The following is a 14,088-nucleotide window of genomic DNA, read 5'->3' on the forward strand; positions in this document are numbered from 1 at the left end:
TTAAAAAAAAAAAAAAACATTCATGCCCGGTAATACAAGATCATAACAGCTGATATGCGATGATAGTAGTACTAATACGAGGAAGACCTATGAATCTTTGACAAAAAGTTGTAATTCTATGAATTTCATAAGCCTTTTTTATTTAACATATTGTACTTTTCTGGTTAGACTATAAAGATTAGACATTTATATTCCAGGATTATACAATCGTGTTACATGTTTAAAGCAAAATGTTATCTAATTAGACCACGAATTATAAATATCTGAAAAAGCTCTATTGCTATTTTACAAGGCAATCCACATCGATATAATAAAAGTGAAAGTCCTACAGTAAATGATTTGTGGTTGCCAATAATATATCTTGCGGTAACAAAAATGTAATAAATTGAACTTTTAATTCAAGAAGTTTCTTAATGCAATTTGGAAGTTGCATCGACCAAATGGTCTTGAGGTGGAATCCAATTAAAATTAGCAGAAGTTAAAAAAATATATTAAAGAACTAACATAGAAAATAAAAGAAAATACAAGACACATCATGCAAGCGGATTTTGGGAAGTGCGATCGGTAGTCATGAACTCAAATTTAATTAAACAGTAACTACAAAGCTAGTGCCAAATTAATACATATACATTTTCTTGGGGGTAACGATGTCATTGTAATTCACAGAAAAAAAAAAGTTTCATTTATCTTAATTAGCACAACTCTACTTATATTGTATAATTCATAAAGTATTTGAATCATACAACAAATGTGTGTATAGTTGATACATTTTTTTATTTTCCAATTAAGTTATCTTCTCTTATCGACCGTTGTTAAACTCAACATGGCTTATTAGGTTGATAAAAAATTCGAGAATTGAAACCTCACTCAGACTAGATTTTTAATCAAACAAAAAAAAAAGCATCGATATGACCAAGTTTGTTTAACTTGATTGTGTTTTAATGACCTGAGTAATTGTCAGGGTTGATCCGACAATTGATATGAAAAAGGAGCCTAGATGGCTAAGTTAGTAGATAAACTAGGATCAAAAGACTCCGTTGGTCAGTTTCTATGCACGGGTCCGAAAAGGTCCTGTTTGCAAATCTTTTATTTCAAGCTCCAACCGAATGTTGCTAGTCAATTCAAGAGAAAAATGCCCATATTCGAAAAATGGCCATCGAAAAATTAAAGATATGATTTCAGCCAGTAATGTTGACTCGGTACATTATAAGATTTGTCAAAGACTAAAGAGAATTCATGTGGCTCTCAGCCTCTCTTGATGTCGGTATAATACAACCCCACCTCCAACAAATTAATTTGTCTTGTTCGAGAAAGCTTTTAGTGGACTTGGTTCGCTAGTACTTGATATCGCGGATATAATCGAGGTCCTAATCCCACCGGCATCTTACACTATCTAAATTGAACAAATCTATTATTGGTTGTTGTTTTAGTACTGTTTGGGATCCTGACATGATTCCGTGATGCATGCATGATGCATGGAACCTAACTTATTCGGTTCTTAATGACATTAGATAATAGATGATTTTTGAGGTATCCATTTTTATCCAACACATCATCTCTATGATTTTAACTATATAGTTTGTTCTGTCAGACAATGTTCTGGCAGGCATAAGCTTGCTTAAGGGAGAGGTTTGCTTGATTGCATGCTTTGGTAGTAGCATCTACTTTGGATGGTATGATGTGTGTGTATAAGGGTAAACGTAAACCCTACTAAATTTAGACCTCCAAGTAACATTTTGCAGCACTCGACTGTAGTTTTGGGCTGATGTTGTCTTGTAATGTTTCCCCTCGGGAAATATGAACTTAAAACGCGATAAAAAAAATTATAATATATAAATTAGCTACTGAAAAATCCTCGTAGAGTCATAGGTGAAGTTTTTGCAAGTACAACTAGGAGATGAAACTTTAGAATTTGAAGCTTGAGACGGTATATTGTTATGAAATCGTTGAATACATTGCTTCTGAAAACATGCGTTGATCGTAGATGGTTTCTACATAATTATTAATTGAATCCAATAACGGACAACGAAAATGGAAGGTTTTTGCTCATATACTTGCTATGCAAGTGTTTATGGTAGTAGCTAGTAACCCCCTGTTAACACGATGGAGAATGATGCATCCTTTTGGTGCGAATCTCCCTGTTGAACTTTTTCTTTAAGGTCTGCATACGAATACCAGATGGGAAACATTAATCAATAGCGTAACAGGGATCAGGTATGGAAGTTGATTTGGAAATGGAAAGGACCCGAGAAAATCAAGGCTTTCTTATGGACTGTAGCTTATAATAGTCTGTTGACGAATGAGACTCGAGTATTTAGGAACATGGCTGAAGATCATCATTGTCATCACTGCCCACTGGAACTAGAATTTTTCATGCATGTATTGAGAAATTTCCCCATAGCTCAGGTGATATGGAAGACTCTAGTAAAGCCTCGTGAAAGATCAATTTTAAATACAAAATAAGGAAGAAAGAAATTGGTTCACATGTAAGCCCATTATAAAATACCAAAAGGCCCATTGAACAATATACTTTGGGTCAATATAGGCCTTGTTCGGGCTTCAAAACAGGCAAGTCTGAAGACGAATGAGGTTAAGTTTCTTGCATTTAGAAGTTCATCAACTTTGTTATATCTCTATATGCTATACCACACGCCGTAATCAAATCCTCAAACCAGTCTTGAGACTGTAATTCCATGCTGGTTCAAGTCCATAGAAAATATTTTTTCTTAATTGGATTTTCAAAGTTCAAAATTTTCAATTGAGTCCCTGTGTTAGATTTGTCAATGGATTTCTATTTGAAAAGCGTATGACTTACACATTAAAATGAGATAATTTCAAATGAAGTTTTGCATTTTTTGTTTGAAACTATGATAGTTTAAGTAAGAGGATTTATTGAAAATATCTGGATTTCTAGAGATCTAATAATTGTGTTAATTATACTTAATAATATTAAAGACAGAAATATTAAATGACTTCCATGCCAGGAGTCAGGTGGGGATTGACTGATGAACTATAAATTGGTTATTTATCTAGAAACTCAAAAGTGAAATTTCTTTTTTTTTCTTTTATAAATTAAATTTATTGTCCAGATATATAGGACATTAAAACCAAAGGTAATCATTGGAGTGCTTCTCCACTAGGATATAAAGTAGGTTTGTTTTTGCTGTAAAAAACTATTTTTAAAAATTTTAAATTTATTTTTTTATGTTTTTGAATGGTTTTATTATGTTAATGTTGAAAATAAATTTTTTAAAATTAAAAAAAAATATTATTTTAATATATTTTTAAACAAAAAACATAATACAAAATAATTACTTTTATAATTTAGAAAATTTCATCGTATATTTATATATATGTTTTTTTTTCCTATCTCAAGGTGAAATTTTTAGTTTGTTTGGCTACAAACAATGGGGACCATAAATTCTTTTGACATGGATATGACTCGAAGGTTAGGAACACAATCCTAGAAAAACTAGAGGTAACGGAGAAACTATAAAAACAAGTTAATTTCATTGGTGGTGGAGTCAAATACTTTGAGATTGAAATTTGATGGATATAAATTAAATGAACTCAATGTTTTTCTCAAAAAAGATCCAAAAATATTTTCTAAAAAGAAAAAAATGTAAAAATAAGAAGAAGTACAAAAAAAATCTAAAAAACATGAATGCAGGTAAAAAGCTCGAGCATATGCTCCTTGCATAGGTGCCTGGATGCCCAGTGCATGGACACCATACAATGCACTCGACGTTCACCTAATGCATGAACATACACTTAAGCACTAGGTGTGGACCTATGCAAGGCATACGCTGCTCATGTAATACACTTGCATTCTAAATTAACCTAATGTTAAATGATTAAATATAAAATAAAATTCATCTAAAAAATAAATCAAATTAATCCGGGTTAGCTTTTCAAACATAGGTCACAAGACTAAAATAATCCCATAGAAAAAATAAAAATAAATTACGAAACTCAATTCCTAATTAACCTAATATTGAAGGGTAAAATTAAAAAAAAAACAATTTCAAAAAGGATATAAAAAATCATTTGAATCAACCGACCAAACTCATGACCCAAGTCATGATATCAAGATAACCTTATAGAATGCAAACCAAAAACATTATGCAACCTAGTTCCCAATCAACCTAATATTGAAAGAAGAAATTAAAAAAAAAACCGATTCAACTAGCTTAACCTATGACTCGTGTCATAAGATCGTGATAATCCCATAAAAAAATAAAAAAAATATTAATCTTAAAAAAAATATTAATCTCAACTCCCAATTAACCTAATTTTAAAGGACTGAATTGAAAAAACAGTGAACTAAAAAAGAGAAAGAATAATCAAGATAACATGGGTTAACCTGCATAACTTAGGTTAGAAGACCGGGATAATTCTATAGAAAAGGAATAAATTTTTTTTATAAAGTCAAATTCTCAATCAATTCAATGTTAAATGATGAAATTTAAAAAAAAATTAGTTAAAAAATGGACAAAATAAATGATCTAAATCAGCATGGCTAACCCGCAAAACTCACGACTTGAGTCATGAAACTAATATAACTCCATAGAAAGTAAATAAAAAAAATATTATAAAGTCTAATTCCTAATCATCTCAATATTGAAAGATGAAATTGAAAAATAAATTAATTATAAATGAAAAAAATGACCCGAGTTAACATGATTAACCTAATAAACATTATCCATAACAAAAACTGAGTATATGACAGTTATCAAGCTTGTAAAGAAGCAATATAGATGAAAAAGCTTATAAAGGAGCTGAGGCACAAACAAAAGAAGATTCTTTTATATTGTGATAATTAAAGTGTCTTGCATATTACAAGGAATCCGGCATTTTATTCAAGAATAAGACACATAGATGTTCAATATCACTTTATTTGTGAAGTGATGGAAGATGGAATGTGGATTTTCAGAAGGTTTATACAAAGAAAAACTCAGCAGATATTTTGACCAAACAGTCAACACTAACAAGTATATATGGTGCGGATCCTTTTATGGCCTAACTGAAACATAAGCAGCATAAAGATGATAAGTATATAAAGGATAGAAGAATCATAAAGGATCAAGTGTGAAGACTTGATTAAATCATCAAAGTCTTCAAGTAGGAGAATGTAAATCCAACTGGGCACCAATTGATGCTAATATGAATCCAGTTGAGTACCAATTGGTGTCACTTGCTTCTTGTCTTTTCTAAGAAAAAGGCTGGATGCTTGCCTATAAATAGGCAATGCATCCAAGCCTTAAGATACACCACAAGAGAGAAGAAGAGGAGAGTAAAAGATGGAAAGTAATCCTACAAAATTATAAAGTATTTGTGAGGTGTTTTCTCCTAATAATAGAGAGATTTCAGTTGTTTTCCTATTAATAGAGAGAGGTTGGAATTTTCACATTACTTAGTAAAATAATTTTATACTTGCTCATGAATATAGTCAAATTGGGTGAACAATGTAAATTCTTGTGTGTCATTTCTCATTTTATCTTATTTCTTACCTTTTATCTTATTAAATTTGCATGCCAGTATCCTAACAGTTCAACCTCTAGCATTCTTGTCATGAACAAAAAGAGAGGGTAGGGCAAACGCTAACAAAGAGATCGTGATCATTTGTGTATAAGAAAAGGTTGTTATTATGGCTTGTTTATCTTATTTTACTTGAGCTAATTATTTAATTGGATGGAGTTATGGATTGAAATTAAAAAAAATAAAATAAAAGGTGTACGTTAAATACTCCTCACCCCGTATAAAAAAAAAATTAGATTGAAGCAATGTTTTTTTTTTTTTTATATTGCAATGTTGAAAAATGTATAAAAAAAATTTAGATTGAAGCAATGTTTTTTTTTTTATATTGCAATGTTGAAAAAAGGTTTTGGTGTTAAATGATGTTTGATTTGACAAAATCAACTTCAATTTTCTTTATTAAACATAATTAGAAGTATAAAGATTAAAATTGACACCCAAAAAAATTCTAAGACTTTTTTTAAAATAATGTAGCAAAGGTGCATTTGTAGCTTCTTAGTCCCTAAAGTTTTTTTTTCTTCATTTTAATCCTATTTAACAAATTTTTTACATTTTATTCCAACACTTCATTTTATTTTATTTTTAGTTTTTGAGTTTGAGAGAAGAAAGAGGTGTCCCCAAAAGATATGAAAAAGATAAAGTTTTGGTTGACTCAATTCCATCCATGAAAAAAATCAATCTTGGTGTTAACAAGTATTATTTGATGAGAGAAATTCCATTGATGTGTTCTTTGGCCTTCACCTTACTTGAAAAGATAGATATAAGCTTATAATTTTTTATTTTATTTCAGGTTGGTTTTAAATTTCTTATCATTTTTTGGGTTGTTTTAGAGCCATAAATGAGTTTGTTCAGGTCTTTAAGGTGTTTTTAAGTAAAAAATAGTTAAAAAATAAAATTTTAATACTATGTAACTGTCATACTATGAACTATACATGACATATTATTTGTGTCCTTTTAAAGAAAAATGAGTGGACAACGCATCTCCAGCCTAATTTAATAAAAAAAAGAACTAAGGCTCGCACCCGTGAGTTAACAAGATCACACGCCTAAGCTTTTTTTTTAAAGGCTTAGATGTGCTGGGTCACTCAGACTTGTGTGCTTAATCTTTTTTTTTTTTTAAATTTTGTCATTTGACATTGAGTTTTTTCTTTAATTGTTTTTCAATTTTATCATTTTTTTAACTAATCTTTGTGATCTTTTTTTGTTTGTTTTTCTTGAGATTATCGTAGTTTTGGACAAATATTCTAATATTTGATTGATTTTTAATTTTTTAAGTATCTATTTTTTGTCATATAATTAAATAATAAATAATTTCATAAAAAAGATTATTGAACCCAGTTAGTTGTATGACCTAGATCACTAGATTGACATTATAACCCGAATTATCTTGAATCTTTTTTTGGTTTTTTTTAAACTTAATTTATTTTTTCACTTTTTCTTTTTAATATTAGGTTGATCAAAAATTAAATTTTATAATTTATACTAACTTGCTTTTTATAGGTTATCATGGATTCATAACTTGAGTTGCGAGTTTGATAGGTTGACTTAAATCTATCAAATATACTACCACCTTTAAAAGATATCATCTTATATATTACTGTCTTAATATTTAAAAATTATGTCTAGTATATATCTAATTTTGAATTCATGATAAATTTTTAATTAAAATATGAATTTGACGAGTTGACTTAAATCTATCAAATATACTACCATCTTCAAAAGATATCATCTTGTGTATCACTGTTTTAATATTTAAAAAATATATCTAGTATATATCTAATTTTAATTTTATAATAATTTTTTTAATTAAAATACATGTGAGCCACATTTGAATAATTTGTTTATGTTAAAAAAATTGATCTGACTCGAATGGTGCGGACTAATAAGCTAGTAATAACTTGGGCATTTGGTAATCTATGCTAAACACAACTTCGATTATTATTAGAAGTAAAAACGTAAAAATAAATTTTTTATAGGAATTTTCTGATGTTAACAGATAGGAAAAATATATTATTTTAGACTTCTTTTCTGAAAAACAATTAGATCACTAGAAAAGTACTTTCAAAGAGAAAAGTTTAGTCCACGAACATACTGCCGGCTGAAATAAAATCATAAACAAAGCGGTCACACGGGCCCCAAAAAATTAAAAATTAAATAGCTAGGAAAATAATCAATGCAGGTAAAAGTTGACACGTCATTAAAGATTAGTCACTAAAATTGAGAAAATTCTATGGTTGAGAATTGGGTTAAAAATTTCAGTTTTACAATTAAACTAGGTGGGTATTTAGAAATATAATAATAATTATTTTAAAAAATATTTTTTATTTGAAAATATATTAAAATAATATTTTTATTTTTTATATCATTACATGAAAATAATTCGAAAACATAAAAAAATTAAATTTTATTAAAAATATTTTTAAAATATAAAAACAAATAGAAGTAGATATATCGTAATATTAACCTTTGCGAAGCATGGAGAAGAGATAAGCTTTCAGTTTCAAATTCGAGTTTCAAGAATCGAAGAGCACTCCGTGTGTTCATATTCCAGAGGGAAAACTGAACATGCCTGCTCATGTCACTTGACCATTATTAAGACTATTTTGCCAGTAATATTAACCTTTGCGAAGCATGGAGAAGAGATAAGCTTTCAGTTTCAAATTCGAGTTTCAAGAATCGAAGAGCACTCCGTGTGTTCATATTCCAGAGGGAAAACTGAACATGCCTGCTCATGTCTTGTTGACATTTGTTCAAGTTTTGAGTGAAAAAAGAAAAAACAAAACAGAATTGAGACGGAGAGTAGAGATAGAAAAACCTAAATTGTCTCTTTCCTTAAAAATACATGGCCAAGTTCAGTTAACCGAGGAGCAAGGATAGTGATATAGCCGTTACCTGTCAAAGTGAGACTATTCAGTTCTATCAAATTGAAGACAAATAATGATCCACGTTGAATGAGTAGATATTGACCACTCATGACTCTTAATCTTGGTGTTGAATTTGGAATAATCAAATACCACGTGACGAATGGTATGCTTGCTGCCGAAGTTTCTTGGTTCATAAGTATTTGCCTTACAGGCTAGTTGTTTCGACAAGCTTTCATAAAGAAAATATGAAACCAGAGAAGAGATGCTTGCTTGAATAGAAACTATCAACAGATGAATTGATTGTTTACAGATTGCTAATAACTAATTTGTTAGGCCGAGAGTATGACGTTAATTAGATATTGTAATTAGTTAAATCACAATTGGAAATGTAAGACCCCTCCGAATAACAGTAGATTAGATCACAATCCGACGAGGAAATAATATTTTCAACCAGCTAAATACGTTGTTAATAATGCGTTACAAGAGGAAATTCGGTGGAACGACTAGAAGATAGGGACGATGAAACAATAAAATATTATCCTGTTCGTCGAAAGAATTGTTTTTTAACGAAGAGTGGTAGTTTTTTAACGAAGAGTGGTAGCCATACTACACCTAATCCAAATATCATTAGTTGTAAAGAGTTATTTTCTCGAGTCTTGAACCCAAATTAGACCCTAACAGTGTTTTCAAGATGAAATGTAAGACCCTTTTCTTCTACTGCCCCCTGTTTACAAAGATACTTTGCAATTTGCAGAGGTCGGCCACTTGTCAGTTTCGAAGATTGCTGATATTATTATTACTTTTCGAATGCTATCTATCCCATTTGCTTACCTTTTTTTTTAAATTTATATACCGAACAAGAAAGTTCCTTCATGACTGAAATTCGATAAAAACGTGCACATTGATTTTTCAAAGGATGAAAAGTATTGTCTAGTTACTGTTTTAGGATGAAATATAGATAAAAATAAATTTATTTCTAGAAAAATTTTAGAATGAGTTTGTATACTTTCAAAATAAAAGCTATATAGAAAATAATATTTTTTATTTCTGAATATCCTTATAAAAACCTCTCAATTCTAAAACTATCAAACAAAGACGTATTAAAATAATTATTATTATTAGAGTTTTAAAACTCAACTCAGGGGTCGATCCGAAATAAAACTCGAGTCAATAATAAAGATCCGGGTTAATGTTAGAATAAAAATAATTATTATCATAATTTTAAATTTGATTTAAGTGTCGATTAAGGATAAGACTCGAGTTACAAGTAAGGTTGATCATGAATCTAGATCAATATAAGAACAAAGTAATTAGTACTATAGATTTAAAACCTGACTTAAAGTTCAACATGGGGTAAGACTGATGTCACGTATTAGGAGGATTAACTCAAGTTGATCTAGATTAACATAAAATAAAAATTGTTATTATTATAGTTTTAAAATTTGATTATGGGATCAATAAAGGGCAAGGCCCCGTTACAGATCAGGAGGGTCAACCTAGGTTGACTTGAATCAACATAAAGATAAAAGTTGTTATTATCGCAATTTTAAAACCTAACTTGGAAGGTCAATTAGGTTATAGATCAAAAAGGTCAACAAGGGGTGACATATGTCAACATATAGATAAAAGTAATTGTTATCATAGTTTTAAAACCGAACTCAATAGTCAACTCGATGTAAGGTTCAAGTCATAGGTTGGGAAGCTCAATTAGTTAACCAATTTTTTTTTTTCAAAAAAATCAAATGGATTTTACTCTTGTTTTATCCCTAGTTGACTTATGTTTTTGACCAAGTCAGATTAAATCAATCTTTCATCTAGTTTTTTTTAAAATCAAATTAATTCAGGCATTGGATTAACTTGTCAAATCAGTTTTGGTTTTATAATTAAGATTATTATAATATTATTAATTTTAATATTTAATATAAATTAAAATAAAAAAATATCAAATTATTTTATTAAAATATGTAAGTTTGATAACAAAGCATATTAAAAATGAAATAAATATTTTTATATTTTATTATATCTTATCAATTATAACCAAACATGATACGTAAATATTTATTTTGTTTTGTACATGATTATTAAATATAATTTTATTTTATTTTTATTTTTTATTTTACTATTTTTGTTTTTATTTTTTTCTATCTCGAGACAGTAATCAAATGCTACTCTAATAGAAAAAAACATAAGGGAGCCACAAGTTCCAACTTGAGACTAATATGGTATTTGCTATACTATAATTAAATTAAATTAATAAATAAATTGAATTTAATTGATGAGGATTACATTTTTATTCAACACCAAGAACGTGGACAACTTCTAAAGATTGACGTTAATTAACATGTATGATGAATTTTGGACAAATAAAACCCCTTGGGATGAAAATGATGTTGATGATTTGCTTGGAAATGTAGTTTTTATCGTGTTTTTTTAAGTATTAATTTTTTTATTAAAAATTATTTTTTTATATTTTTAAATTATTTTGATATATTAATTTTAAAAATAAAAAATATTATTTTAATATATTTTTAAATGAAAAATATTTTAAACTCGAATCTTTACCGTGGATTTGAATATATTTAATTAGTGTTTGAAAACACTAGTTTTATTTATCAATAAATTTTAGTGACGAATGCCTTGTTGAACTGCAGCAGTGCAACTTAACTTTGTGTAGATCTGGGTATTTTTAAGGCAAAACAGAGACTGTAGCAATCTTTGACTCTGTTAAGCCGAGTCTCTGAGGAACCATGTTAAAAAAGTATTTCAACGAAAGGCAGCAGTCACCTCGTTTTTTTTTTTTTTGGCTGCATTGATACTTAATTATGTGGTATATCAGGCCCACGTACAAGAGAGATACAACAATCTTCAATCCCTTTACAAGGGAAAAAGGGAGAAATGAGAAGAGAAAAAAGAAAATACACATGTAGATTCAGCATATGATCAATCCCACCATTTCAATAAATTTCATGGAAGGAGAAAAAAAAATGAAATATATAAAATCAAGATAGTTCACCAAGGACTCGCAGCCTTTCCAGATGAATTCAACAGTTGTTCCAAATAATCAGCGCCTAGATCTTCCAAAACCACTACCTTTTCTATCCTTGCATTCCTCTCTTTCTTGGCCCTGCTTCCCAATTTCCTTTTCATGGAGTACTTTCTCTTTAGAGCCACCACAGGTGAGCACCCATCGTCATAATGATGACTACTCTTCATATCCTTAAGCGACTCCCTCACTCTTTCAACTGGGAAATTTAGTATAGTCCCAGGTCCTCTCATCGAAAAAGCAGCTTGATCATAAGCCAAAGCAGCTGCTTCTGCACTGTCAAATGTGCCTAACCATACCCTTATGCCATTCCTTGTGGAATCCCTTATCTCCGCTGCGAATTTGCCCCATGGCCGCCTCCTAACACCCCTGTAGGACCTTTCCTTGTCGGGAGTTTCTTTGGCAACTGAACTGACCTCTTCTTCCTTAACAATTCCATTACAGAAAGTTGTTCTTGATGTTTCTTGAGTGGCCTCCGAGATTAGTTCAAAAAGAAGCATTTCGTCGGAGTCATTTTCATTGAAAGGGAGAGAACTTTGGTTAAAAGATTGGCTATAAAAAGAGTCTGGTGATCTAAAAGAAGATTCGGATGAGAAATCAGAATTTGCAGAGTGAAAGATGGAGGCATCCATTTGAATTGGTTGGGGATTTTTGGTTTGTGTTTTCTGTGGCCTCTTTGTTTTCTTGATGTCTATTGGGGTATGCAAAATTTGAAGTCTTGTGCTCTTTATATACCACCAAAGGGAGGCAGTCCGAGTCAGGTAGGCAGGAATTTGAGCTTTGACAGTAATAAGAGTGAATGAAGTATTTACCTAAAATGGTAAAGAAAAGTGATCTAACAGTAATTACTAAGGTATTGATATGTAATAATAGTTTTTTTTTCAAAAAAAATTTTAAAATTTTTTTAAATGAAAAAAATACATTCTAAATATATTTTTTTTCAATTGAAATTTGTTTGCAATTAAGTTATTTTGCTCTTTACTTATTATGCAATTTTTTTTAAAAAAAGGTTGTAAGAAAATATTTTGTGAATATATCATGTGGATATTCTACATGAAATTTAGCACTTGAAAAATAATTGAATCTCAATTTTAAAAGCTAGTCTTATTCATAAAAAAAAACAAACTAATCTTAAAATATGCCAAAGTGAATATGATGGCAATATGTTTAATCATTTAATTAAGTGTGGGATCCGCATCGCCTATGGGCTCAAATTGCTGATTTGTCAACTGAAGATAGATTGCCAGGTCAGAACGGCATCTGTGATGACATCATCCCAATGATCTCAGTTTCTGTCTCAGATTTGGTGGATGGAGCTTTGTCCACGTGTCACCCAAGTGGAAGATAATGACTTTTTTTCTTTTCTAGATGTATAATTAAATCTAATCTCATTTATTTTTTTAAAAAAAATATAAACCCAATTTATTTATTTTTAATCCAAGTATGGTAAATATATGGGTTGGATTAATGTTTTATGTGAATATTTTATATATTAACAAGTTTAGCTTATATTATTATTTTTCAATGCATTTAACTTAATTAAAACTAAGATTTAATTTAGTAAGTTAGCTCAAAACATGTTATAGATTATAAAAAATAACTTCAGCTTAATAAACCAATTAAATCAATTAATTATAATGAAAGAATCCATTAAGAAAAAAATAGAATATATGATAATAAATTAAATTTGTTATTTAAAATATATGAATCGGATTGAATTGATCAAGTTTCAAAAATTTAGATTTATCAATTAATTCTTATAATGTTTATTTATTATATTTTTTAATTCATTATTATCTATAATATATATTAACTGAATTTTACAACATAAGTTTGGTAAATAATGTAAATATTACAATAAAAAGTTATTTTTTCTTACACCGTTAATTTTTCTATTCTTTCTTATAATCGGTATCGTGACAAATTAGGTTTGGCTGCTGCCTGCCCCCTCGAAATGTTCTACTCCATAGTCTCCACTTGAGGAGCCATCTCTTCCGTTGGTTTGTTACTTTGTTTCGCTGCCATGGCTTGACCTTACGAGTATCTATAGCAAAACAAAAAAGGGTAACATATTTATAATTACTTAATCAACTCCAAGCATTTTTCACATAAAAATAAAGATTAGCTACGAAAATGTGAATAAACTTACTTCAAATTCAATAATAAAATTACCGTAATTGTGGTTTCAATTTCGACAAATAGAAGAAATTCCAATTTTCTTTTCCCTTTTAGAGTTATAAATGCCATTAAAATAAGTCTGTGCAAGCACTCAACTAAGATATGCATGTTTGACGTGATAAAATTATTTATAAAATAAAAAACAATTCTATGTGATAAAATTATGTCCCTTTAATTTTCTTGTTGAAAAATAATATTGAAACCAGTATTCAAGTGCAGTGCGTTACTGTATTTTTATATAAGCAAACAACTTTCGGATATTCTACAAGCCCATTTCATTTTGAGGGGAAAAGGGAAGAAAAAAGAAACCGATTTTTTATTTGTGTTTAAAGTTTTTCTGCATGAATGATTTCTCGGTTTCGCAATATCTGCTTTTTTTTTAGATTATGGATTAAATTACAATACTAAAAGAGTTTTAAAAAAAACTATTAAAATAAAACTGTTTTCTAGTTGAGGGATCATTATAAA

General features: G+C 29.2%; 1 protein-coding gene across 1 annotated transcript; it reads right to left on the reverse strand.

Annotated features, from left to right (window-relative positions):
• Positions 1–11,206: 11,206 nt before the first annotated feature.
• On the reverse strand, positions 11,207–12,133 carry LOC105129934 (ethylene-responsive transcription factor 1B-like). The gene has a single exon (XM_011032210.1). It carries the CDS (start codon positions 12,072–12,074, stop codon positions 11,409–11,411), a length of 666 nt encoding a protein of 221 aa, XP_011030512.1. The 5' UTR covers positions 12,075–12,133; the 3' UTR covers positions 11,207–11,408.
• Positions 12,134–14,088: the final 1,955 nt, after the last annotated feature.

The sequence above is a fragment of the Populus euphratica genome, unplaced genomic scaffold (genome assembly GCF_000495115.2).
Source record: "Populus euphratica unplaced genomic scaffold, PopEup_1.0 scaffold17.1, whole genome shotgun sequence".
In the NCBI taxonomy this organism is placed as follows: Eukaryota; Viridiplantae; Streptophyta; class Magnoliopsida; order Malpighiales; family Salicaceae; genus Populus; species Populus euphratica.